Source organism: Propithecus coquereli, unplaced genomic scaffold (genome assembly GCF_000956105.1).
Source record: "Propithecus coquereli isolate 6110/MARCELLA unplaced genomic scaffold, Pcoq_1.0 Scaffold122, whole genome shotgun sequence".
NCBI classification, from domain to species: domain Eukaryota; kingdom Metazoa; phylum Chordata; class Mammalia; order Primates; family Indriidae; genus Propithecus; species Propithecus coquereli.
The window spans coordinates 6,986,928-6,999,352 of record NW_012136303.1 but is presented as its reverse complement, the minus strand read 5'-3'; the positions used below and the strand labels follow the sequence as shown (position 1 = coordinate 6,999,352).

Below are 12,425 nucleotides of genomic sequence, written 5' to 3'. Positions count from 1 at the left end.
GACACTGGGGTATTGAAACAGAGTCTAAGCAGAAGGATTAACATGCTCACCTTAACATGTACAGAACTATGATAATAAACACAATCACTAGCAGAGAAGACAGGGCCACCATCACTGCAATAATTGGCGTCTCATCTGAAATCAAGAGAATAGAATAAGTCATTACCACATTGTGCAATGGAGGGCTCAAGTCAGCTGCTCAGGGAAACATCCTGATGAGGAAGAAGGGCTCATTCAGTACTTCTGCAGATGGCAGTACATGGAAACACAGAGAGAAGAGAGTGTGAGTGTGTACCTCCGATGGCCACCCCAGGGCTACCAGGGTTGGGGGGAGCACAGGGCCCAGGGTGACATGCCTACCCCATCTCTGACATACATTTATTTACTGTCTCCCTGCGTTAGGATAAAAGCTCTTTGAAGGCAGAGACTTCGTTTCATTCATTGCTGTAATCTTTGAGCATAAAACAGTACTTAGAACATAAAAAGTACTCGAATATCTGGAGGCACGAACACATCCAATCCTGATGGTAGGTTGGGTGTGCAAGGCCAATACCATACTCTCTCCTAGCCTCAATGGGCTCCGTCTAAAGGAAGATGGGAAAGGAAGGGAAAAAGACAATTTTCCTATCATAAACCCAAATGGCTTCCTGGCACAGAGAATATTGTTCCTGATTAAGACAAGCAGACATCAGACCCTTGGGCACCATGTATCAGAAACTGCTGGGAGCTTCTATACATACTCTGCTCCCCCAGCCACCTCTTGCCAGGACCCTAACTATACCAACATGCAGCTTGGAGACATGGCAACCTCCCTCCATTCCACAGGGCCTGGCTTCCTTTCACCCAGTGCTTAGCCTCATTTCTCATTCAGCTGACTGGGTGCCAACTCATCCTTGTCCACTCTCACCCCCGACCACGAACTACACAACCAGTGTGAGTTTGTATCTATCTTCACCATTTTCCTACCTGCTAAATGAGGGGACACGTTCCTCCCATGTAAAGGCCAATCCCATCACGTGTGCTCTGGATTATATCCATTTCTGTCATCTCAAAGATTTCCTGACCTCAATTACCCTCCTCCAGCTACCACCAGTACTGTGTTATTCTTCTCAGCTGACTTCTCACGACAGTTGTCTAATTTGTTTTCTCTAATTCCTCACCTCTGGGTTCTCCTTAATCTATCTGCTCTGACTCTCGCTCTCAGTGCTGTTTAAACTGCTCAGCCTGGACACCAACAAATCGAATATTGTCAAATCCAATGGACTCATTTCATTCCCACCTTCATCCGATTCAACCTCTTAGCAGCATTCATTCAAAAAATATTTATGAATCAGCAATTGTATGCCAGGCACTGTTTAAGACACTGGAAATGGGGAAGCGATCAAGCAGACAAGTGATAGAAAGCTTACATTCTGTGAGGGACGAGGAGGACACTGTTCACAAACAAGCCAATACTTAAATTCAACAGAGACAAGTGCTATGACGGAAAAAAAGCAGGGTAAGGAGATAGAAAGTGACGGGTTGGGGGGCAGTGATAAAACGGTTTGGGAAAGTCTCTCTGAGGAGGCTGTATCTAAGCAGAGCTCTAAATAATAAGAAGCGAACCATGCAAAGACCTGGGAATTGCAAGCATATCAGCCCATAGGAGCTTGACGCATTTGAGGACTAGGACAAGGGCCAATGTGATAGGAGATGCCAGAGAGGTAGGCGGGCAGGAACTAGCAGACTTAGGGCTTTGTAGTCCATGGTACTGAGTGTGGCTTTAATTCTCCATGTGATTGGAGGGCTTCTGAACAGAGGAGAGATATAACTGGATTTACATTCTTTTAAAAGATCAGCTAAACTGACTCATAAGCAGCGGCCATGAGGTGGGAGGTAATGAGGCAGAATGTGATGTCATGGAAGCCTGGAGCAGAGTTTTTCAAGCAGGGAGTAATCAACTCAAATACTGCCTACAGATTCAGTAGGAAGAGGCCTAAGTAAAACCAAATTGGACAAGATGGCAGCTATCAGCAACCTTTTCAAGAGCAGTCTGAGTAGTGGGTGAGAAAGCCAAATGGAGTGAAATAAAGATAAAAAGAGGAGAAAGTGAGATACTGACTCCTTTTACGAGGACTGTTACCATAAAGAGATGCAGAGGAAAGGAGCGGCAGCTGGAGGGAGATATGAGGTGGACAGTTGTTTTTTCTTTGTTTCAAAGAGATGGGAGATATTATACCATGCTTTTTTGTTGATGGAAAGTTTTGAACATAACTGTGGTAAGCAGCTCTCATTTTAAAATGAGCGTTCAAACTGGTTGATCACTACTTCCTTTTTTTTTTTTTTTTTTGCAGTGATGCAGTGAAGCAAGCTATCCTTCAAAAACTCCCTCCTCTTTGAAGCACTTTCCTCTCTTGCTTTCTACTACAGAGCAGCCTTCTGATTTTCTCTGTCTCTTGGCTGCTCCATCTCAGTGTTGCTTGCTAGTTGTTCCTCTTCCAACACCACATCTCTAAATATGGGCATTCCTCAGGGTTCTGTCCTTGGTACTCTTCTCTACACTCTATCTAGTTGACCTGATCGGATACATGGCCATAAGTACAAATGATATGCTAGCAATTCCCACATTTGCATTGCTTGGTCAGACCTCTCTTCTGAGCTCCAGACCCTCCACTGCCTATGCGCCACCTCCACTTCAAATTTCATAGGCAACACAAATGTTCTGTGTCTAAAACCTTTTCCTCGGCATTCAGTAACTAGCACTCTCATCCACCCTGTCGCTCAAGTAAGAAATGTGGAAATCCTTCCGTTTCTTCCTCATGCTTATATTTTACGGCCAACCCAGTTGCAAGTAATATATTTTAGGGATATACCTAAAACCTGAAATCAGTCTGTCTTTTTCCATTCTCTACTGTCACCAGTGTAGTTCCAACCTCCAACCTCTCTTACCTTGCCTCTGGCCCCTGCCAATCCATTTCCACAAAGCAGACAAGGTGATCTCTAGGAAAGCAAATCAGATCATGTCCCTCTCTTATGTAAAACCTTTCAGTGATTTCCCATACCGGCAGAATAAAATCAAATCCCCTTACCGTGTCCTCTCACAACCTTCCCGATTTAGCCCCTACCTACCTCCTGTCTCCTGTGCTCTTTCCTTGTTCTCTAAACTTCAACCACGGGTATCCTTCCATGCTGAGTTCCTTCATCCTTAGGCCTTTGAACATGTTATTACTTCTGCTTCATACAGTCTCCCTCCATTCTTTGCCTGGCTAACTCCCACTCACCCAGTTCTCATTTTTAAAAACGTGTTACTTTTCCAAGAGGTCTTCTTTGACTTTCTAATACTAAATTAGGATCATACATCTCCATTTCCTCATCTCTAAAATAAGTTATTCTGAAGATTAAATGGGATCATCCATGTAGAGTTCTTGGCACAGTAACTAGCACACATTGTGTACTCAAAGTTAGCTGTTATTTTCTATATTATTCTCATAGAGCAAGCACCCTGTTATTTCCCTTGATAATACCTCTCACATGTTGCAACTATATATTTATTTGACTGTAGTTGATTAATGAGTGTCCCTCTTTTATACAATAAACTCCACAAGGGCAAGGATTACATATCTGCTTTGTTTCTCACTATATACCTAAAACCTAGCACAGAGTTTAACACACAATAAGCACTAAACAAATAATGGATTATGTTGAGTGAATGAACAAAAGAATTAGTGATTTATCTCTAAGTATGTCTTTGTTAAATTCCAATCACAGAGGGAAGTATATCAGGTATTATAAGAAGGTAATTAGAGACATCTGACTTAAGACAGTGGGCTGAATCCATAAATTTACTTCTTCCTTTTCCCCAAAGCACATGGAAATGATACAAGAAATATAAAAATACTAATGAATCAACAGCATATCTGAAAGGCAGCAAAGGGTGGCATCTATAGACTAGAAACTTTGAGAGATTTCTGGAAGACAAAACAGACAGGATTCAGCTGCTGGAGAGGTCAATCAGCCCAAGAAACTCCAGCTGAAAACTAAGTACTAGTTTTACCAGTTTGGGCCTCAAGCTCACAGTCAGCTGGGACTGGGGATGAAAGTGGATGTTGGGATATCAGGATGGTATTTAAACAAACGCCTGCCAACCCAGGGCCAGTACACCCACAGGCTAAATGACAAGCTGGGGTTTTCCATCCAGATTCAGCTAGAAAAACAGAGGGGGGAGTTTGTCACAGAGAGTGGTGAGGGTTGTGTGTGTGTGTTTTTTTTGCAAATGATAAGCTGCATATATATATTTTCTCAAACTCATACCAATGACATTTTGAGCTAGATAATTCTCTGTTGTGTGGGTCTGTCATGTGCACTATAGGATGTTTAACAACATCCTTGGCCTCTAACTACTAGATGTCAGTAGCAAACCCCCAATTGTGATGATCAAAAGTATCTTCAAATATTGCTAAATTGGGGGGAAAATTACCCCCAGTTAAGAACCACTGGTCTATAACCTCCCCCCCACTGGATTATTTTAAAGCAAATCTGAGACATGTCATTTCAACTATAACTACTTCAGTATGTATCACTAAGAGATAAGGGTTCTTAATATAACCATAATACCATTATCCCATTTTAAAAGTAACACTAATTCCTTAATATCATCTAATATTTTTCAGTTACTATTTAAACTCCCCTGATTGCCTTATAAATGCCTTTTCTGGTTCCTTTACAGTTGGCACTAGAGTGAGTTTATACATTGTACATGATTGCTAGATGTACTAGGTCCACAGAAGGTTTCCTAGTGGGCCCTGAAACCAGAAAAAAAACATGGTAGTGTCTGAGATAACTCTAGGCAGCCACAAGAGAGGAAGAAGGGAAAAAGAAAAAGAAAGGCAGCTTGCCTAGAGGATAACTGTGTCCTGTCCCAAATTCCTGGACCATCACTAACTGCTGGTTTAGGATATATGTCCCTGTTTTTCCTCCTGAAGGGATGCCTACAGTGTGCGCATTCCAGGCCACTCAGTGCTCCAGGGCAAAGGGCAACCAGAGCCCTACAGGTGACCTTCATAAATAACAAAGAGAACAATAGTAGCCCTGGGAAACAGAGGTAACACAAAAATAGAATAAATCTTTAAAAATACGTTGTTAATTTGTGCAAGAGGATACTACATTGATCTTTTTTAAAAAGGAGCCATCTGAGTATTAAGAAAGACTTCTTAGGAAATAACAAGATTAGAGGGAAAAGTCTCATTAGAAAGACTGAACAGGAGAACAGACATAACTGAAAACCAAATTAGTAACACGAAAGAGCAAATCATGGGAGCTCCCAGAACATAGAATAAGAGACGAAATTATGAGACCAGAGAAAAGAAACAAGCTGGTTAGATCCAGGAGATCTAGTATCTATTCAATAGTAAATCCCAAAGAAGAAACCAGTGAGGAAGGAGGGAAAGAAATCACAGAAGAAAATTCCCTGATTATCAAGCCAAAAGAAACCATCTAGTTTGAGGAGTAATATGGAAAAAAGATGTTTAATTGGATGCATCTTGAAAAAATTCTGAAATTTTGGGTTGAAATCAACCAACCAGCCACAGGCCACTTACCAACGTTCAGTGCAAGAAAGACTCCCTACAGAGAAATAAGAATCAGATTCACTTACGATTGCTCATCTAAAACATCACTGCCAGAAATCAATGGTGCACTGTCTACAAAGTTCTTAGGATTTTGAACTTAGAGTTATCTAGCCAAATTTTCATATCAGCATGAGGTCAAAAGAAGGCCATTTGCAGAGTATGGGGCTTTAGGGTCTGATAGACCTGGGAGTTCAAATTTCCACTATCCTACTCACTAACTGCGTGATAATCTCTTAGAATGATTCAGGAAATGGAAATGTAATAGCACTTTCCACCTCTCAGAGTTAATGGGAGATTTAAAAGAAGTCACATTTGCAAAGTGCCTGATATGAATGGAAAAGGATTGGCCTTGGCATCCAGAAGCTCACACACTAGCAGAGAACCTCAGACCAGCTTCTTAGGCTCAGGAGGGTCTTTGTCTAGAATAGGGGCTGGCAAACTACAGTCCAAATCTAGCTCACTGCCTGTTTTTGTAAATAAAATTCTACTGGAACACAGCCATGTTCATTAATTTTCATATTGTCTATGGCTGCTTTTGCATTACAAAGGCAGAGTGGAGTAGATGCCAGAGACAGCTGGGAGTCACACAAACCGAAATTATTTATTCTCCGGTCCTTGATAGAAAAAGTTTGCCAACCCCTAATCTAGAATGTAATTACCACCTCTCCTCTAATACAATTCTAGCTCAAATATCACCTTTTTTTGGGTAAATCTTTCTCTGATTGCTCCCTTTAATGAAATCAACTGCTACTTTCATAATGCTATGTAACCACTCTGCTACAACCCTTATCACACTGGATTAAGGTCAGTGTTACATGTCCATTAAATGATAAATTTTGAAGCCAGGATTCAAGGCCACCGCCCCCCATATCCCTAAGCTCAATACTTATTATTTCATTCCATAAATATATACTGAGTGACTACTTGTGCCAAGAAGGTCCTGAGGATGCAGCATCTTTGCCCATATGAAGCTTATACTCCAGTGGAGACAGGACAATAAATAAGAAATGTATAATACAGGTAGTGGTAAAGTGCCATGAAGAAAAATAAGAGTGAAAAAGAGAATGAGGGGTTCTATTTAAGATGAGGTGGTCAGGAAAGGTCCTGCATGAATGAATCAATGGAGTATCAGAGAGGGCAAGGAAGAGTGCAGTATTGTTTATGACCACTAGGAGAGCTGACAACTACAAGCAATAGAGAAAGGAGGGAGGTAGCTATCCGGATAACTTATGAATTAATAAAAATTATTAGTTAATATTTAAACATGTATTTAAACAGTAACATAAGGCAGGAACAGAGCAAAGCACAATCCTATATTATATCATGTAATTATCCTAACAACCCTAAGGTAGATACACCATTATTAAACCTATTTTACAGATAAGGAAACTAAGCAAAGATTAAATAACTTGCCCATGATTACACAGCTGCAAATCTAAAGCAAGAAAACAAAGTAACAGTATTCTCCAGACTATCCATAAATTATAGGACCAACGACACTTTTGCTCTTACAAGCTTTCAGGCCAGAACAGTCCACCATCATGAAAGCCAGATTTTACCTCTTGACATCAAAATTACACTCATGTTTTTTACATGGTCAGAAGGCAATACAGATAGCAAAGATGTCCCCAGGTCTCTGTGAGGGAAGGAGACTTAGATCTACTAATGAAATGAGAGAGAATTTACAGCTCCCCATATCAAATCTTAGACTTGGAGATAAGCTCAGGATCAAGTCACCTTCCTAGGGTTCCTCCCAAACTGTACAGATTCATTGCCTTCTCATGCTTAGGACTGTCTTAGTCTGGGTCCTCTGAATAGCTGGGCTAGCACAACAGAGGCCAGTACAGGCAAGGCAGATACACTGGTCCATTCCACACTGCCTATGCATTCCGCCCCAACTTCCATTCTAGCAAAGTTTTACCTCCTAGACTCAGGCCTGGGAGCAGTCATTTCAAAATACTAAAATGGGATTCTAGGACAATAGATGTCCAAGAAAACAAAGGGTCATATCAATCTAAGGGCTCATATGTAAATAGGCAAGTAATCTAAGGACTTGAGACACACTCTGGTCAACTACAGAAATAGTGAAGTAAATGCCGTAATTCCTCACACTCACATATTTATCTCTTCTCTACACTTTACGCAGTAGTATCTATCAACTCTCAAAGGCAGAGTTGTAATGCTGTTTTAAGTGCTTCCAACTAGCTCTAAAAACAGCAAAAGTGACTGGGTTGCCTCTAGGGCATAAACCACTGGGCTGAGCCCAATCACTGTCGTCTTGGGCCAAATTACCATTCAGAAACTTTACTATTTTTTATTTTTTTAAGAGACAGGGTCTCACTCTGTCCCCAGGCTGGAGTACAGCGATCATAGCTCACTGCAGCCCCAAACTCCTGGCCTCAAGTGATCCTTCCACCTCAGCCTCCCAAATCATTGGGATTATAGGCGCAAGCTACCATGCCAGGCTTAGAAACCTTAATTTCTATTACCCACCTATCTTCTCTAAGGCTTCTGGAATTATCTTTCTAAAACCCACTCCCCACTTCACGTACATCAGCTGTGAGCAGTTCTTGAAACATACAACTTGCTCTTTCACGCCTCTTTGCTCTTGCCCTATCTGGTGTGTCCTCCTTCCCCCATTTACTATTTTAATTTAAACTGTCCAAAGCTCATCTCTGTGCCTCCTTCCCATTTCCCCAGGTGCAACAAGTCTTCCAAGCTCTTTTGGCACTTTGTGTGGTATACCCAGCAGCATGTACTGAGTGGACTTTGATACGTGGTGTTCACATGTTTCCTGAGACAGGAAGCATTTTTTTTTTTTCTGGAATCCTTGGCATCTAACAGGCACTGAATGAATGCTGAATGTATTATTAAAGGTGTTAAGGAAAGCTATCAAAAATGGAGTTCACAATAATGCTGCTTACCATGATAATCCAAAAATACCTCTTTAAACAAGAATGTCATCCCTTTCTAGACTCTAACTCTAGCAAAGTATTGAAGGAGAAAGCCATAGGGAGCAGATCTAGATGATCTGAAACGAGAGCTGAGAAACATTAAGGAGTCTCTGGGGTTCAGCAGAATACTTAGATCCTGACTGGTTCTAGAACTCTAGTCTCAAGGATCCTTCTTTACAAACATATTATTTTCTGATTTTTAAAAAAGCAGTTATATCAACGATTACATCTAAAATATTTTTAAAGTATGATTAGAACCAGCTTTACCCTGTGTTCTTGCTATTTAATAAATACTAGTTATAAGGTCTTCACATGAAAATCCCATTATCAAAAAAAGAAAAAAGGAACCAAATTCTACTATTACAATAAAAAGTAGGAAAGTAGGATGAGATGGGTTTATGCAGAATTTTGCTTAAAGGTATAGGGGCTGGGCACAGTAGCTTACACTTGTAATCTTAGCACTCTGCCAAGTCTGAGGCAGGAAGACTGCTTGAGGTCAGGAGTTCAAGACCACCCTGACCAAGAGCGAGACCCCCATCTCTACAAAAAAACAGAAAAATTAGCCGGGCATGGTGGGGCACGCCTATAGTTCTAGCTATTTAGGAAGATGAGGGAGGAGGATTGCTTGAGAACAGGAGTTTGAGGTTGCAGTGAGCTATGACAATACCACTGCACTGTAGCCCAGGCAATAGAGGGAGACCCTGTCTCCAAAAAAAGAAAAAACGAACAAACAAACAAAAACAACAAGAAAATAACCCGTTTCTTGGACTTCAAAAGAGGAAGAAGAGTTGCCTGCGTCTCCTTCCCTCTCTTGTTTTATTCCTTCCTGCTTTGACAATTGAAACACCAACCACTGGTATTCAAAAGCACCCCAAAGGCCAGTGCATAAAAACTTGTAACCCTTAATTCATCTGCATAGGACATAATTTGCTTATCAAACACATTATAATACACATATTTCCAAATAGTTGACTCATGTCTCAAAAAGCATTTAGCTTTAAAATTAGAATGTGATATCCAAATTTACAATACTTCTAAAGATCTGCTTTGGTAAAATTGTTATTACACATGTGACTTTAGAATATATATGCTTCTTCAGTTCCCTGTTTGGCCAAGGGAATTATGCAAAATTATCTCCTGACTTAAAACTGAGATTTATTATATTAATAAACTTTTCATATGTCATTAGCAATAATCTAGATAATTAAGGTAATTTTATTTTTTTAATCACAGTATGGAAACTACTTAAATATCAGCTAGGTAAAAGAAGTATAATATCTGGGATAAGAAAAGGGATGAATATTATTAAAACATACACTAAGTAGAGGAAGGAATCAACAGATCTTAAAGCCTACTACTTTGACTTTTGATTTTATTGTAGGACTGGTTAAAAGAGCAGTTTAGGGAGCAAATATAAGCATCTATTGCAATATAAACCTATTAAGTTCTACACATTTGATAGTGATAGTAAGTGAATCGGTATAGCAAGGATACTGCATTAATCCCATGTTTGGTTGCTGAGTTTAGGAAAGTAAGAGAAATATGTACACAGTATGGTAACGCCTCACTATTTCTCACCAAATATAGTGGCAGATGGACATTACAGAGTATCCACTTTTCTGACTCAAATGCTCCCTAATTAGTGGGACTTCATAAGCCTCCAAATGTACCATTACTTAATTACACAGGGAAATTTGTACATAGTTAAATAATACAGTCAGAAAAAAAATCTCAAAAAGTTTGATTTCATAAAATAGAAAATCATGATAAAAAAACCTGCTTTATACAGTAACATTTTTCCAACTCAAATGTAACGATCATTTCTTAGAATACTGGATGATCTCTTTCTCTCATGTCTTTTGATGGCAGCCTTACTGTTGTCTTAGGCAAAATGTGCCATACTTCTGCACATGAGTATCCAGGTCTTCCTCCTCTCTGATGACCAGGGATTCAGCAGTCTAGCTTGCACCACAGACACAGCATCTCAAGCTATAGGGACTTTACACTAGAGGGCTGAAAATCCATGAAAGCCATATAAAGCCACAAAGGGTCAACATTTTATAGACTAGGAGAAAGACAACACAAAGCCAGAATGTTTAAATGTTAACTATGGCCTAGAAATCAGAAATAACCTATGGCATAAAAATTATAACCTGATATCACCAAAGGCAGGATTAACAAGGTGACATGACAAAGTAAGATATAGTTATTTTACTGCTTGTTAAAATAGATCATAGCTGTTAGAATCCGTAATCTATATTTAAAAACATTAAATATAGTACTTATTTCTACTGCTTTTCTGTATGAGGTTAATATGGAATCAACTTAAGGGAAAGTAAACAAACAACACAGCCACAGATGTACAAGGTTACCACAGACTGTAAGCAGAGGAAACACAGATGAATACCATACACTGTGTAAAAGAGACAACAGATATAAGGTGAGCGGCTCACCTCTTCTGTCCTTCGAGTCAGAATTACCTGTGTAATAAGTGAAAAATAGAAACATTCACTCAGGTTAAAGAAAAACATTACTATTCAATTTAGGGTAAAACTGAACAAGCTCCAGTTTTGAAAAGGGATACTTTTTCCTCCATGTATATATAATGTTGGACCTAGAATGAGGTATCCTCCAACAGCTGGGAAACAAGATTGTCCAGATTCGCTAAACTTTAGTCAGTCGTCTGGTTTTCTCCCTGAGTACAGAAACAAGGCAGCATCAATATTCATTAAAAAGTACAAGAATGCAAAGAGAAATAACATATGATATTAGAGGACTTTATGGCTTTTGGTCCATTAAAATGCAGGAGGGCAAAACTAAGTGAGGATATAAAACACCTAAATGATAAGAGGTAATAAAATCTAACTGGCATATACCAAACTCTAATCACTAACAGAGAAAAACCTTCTTTTCAAAGGCCCATGGGATATTCACAAGCCCTTATAAATTTCCATTAGTAGAAACAGTACAATATTCTTTTATCACAATGCAATAAAATTAGAAATTAACAAAGTAAGAAAACTCTTGAAAATTAATACCGAAACCAAAACTGAAAAATACCTAAAATAATAATGATGAAAACACTTTTGTGCAGAACCTGCCATCTCTCCAACTGTATCAGTCTCTCTTTCTCTTCTTGCCTTTGGTACAGAACCCCTGTTTTTTAGCTGAACATAAAACTGCCCAGCTAGAAGCTATACTTCTGAGGCTTCTTTGTGCTAAGTGTAGTCACGTGATGAATTCCAGCCAATGGGATGCGAACAAAAACAATGTGGGTAATTTCCAGGTCACATTCTTTGGAAAAGAAATTGTCCCGATTCCTTTTGTTCTTCCTTCTCAGGGGCTGGAACTAGAACCCAATGATTAGGAACTATCTCTAACCAAGCATAAAAGGGCAATATTGTTGAGATGGCAGGGCTACAAGAGAAAAGGAAGTTGGTCCCTGATGAGACAAAGCTCCCTGCCTATCTCTGGAATGTGACTGGGAAGAGAAAGACACTTTGGTCTTAAGTCACTGAATTTTGGCGTACCTTTGTCTGAGCAGCTTAGATTGCACACTAATACAACTACCTACAGGAACACCTATGGGATGTGGCTAACGCCATGCTTATGCAAAATACACAGCATTAAATGTTAATTAAATGGAAAGAATGCAAATAATCATTCAATGCAAAAAGATTTTTAAAAGTGTAAAATAAATCTAAAGAAGGCGGAAAGAAAGAATAAGAATAAAGAAAAAGTCAATGAAATAAAAAACTGAAAAACAACAGAACTAATAAACATACAAGAACAGCTTCTTTGGAAGAAAAAAGCAACAAACCGTGAAATAGATAAATGGTTAGTCAATCTAAACAAAAAAAAAAAA

The 12,425-nt window shown here is 39.5% G+C and overlaps 1 protein-coding gene across 2 annotated transcripts in view; it reads right to left on the bottom strand.

Moving 5' to 3' along the window:
• The window catches only part of PTPRA (protein tyrosine phosphatase, receptor type, A), a 140,994-nt gene that overhangs the window by 40,155 nt on the left and 88,414 nt on the right, over positions 1 to 12,425 (bottom strand). Inside the window, exons 5-6 of one of the 2 annotated variants that reach the window (XM_012637691.1) lie at positions 11,014 to 11,040; positions 51 to 135 (exon numbers count right to left, since the gene is read on the bottom strand). In XM_012637691.1, the coding sequence (XP_012493145.1) occupies positions 51 to 135; positions 11,014 to 11,040 (112 nt within the window). The remainder of the gene's footprint in view (positions 1 to 50; positions 136 to 11,013; positions 11,041 to 12,425) is intronic. The other variant, XM_012637692.1, reaches the window with a different exon arrangement.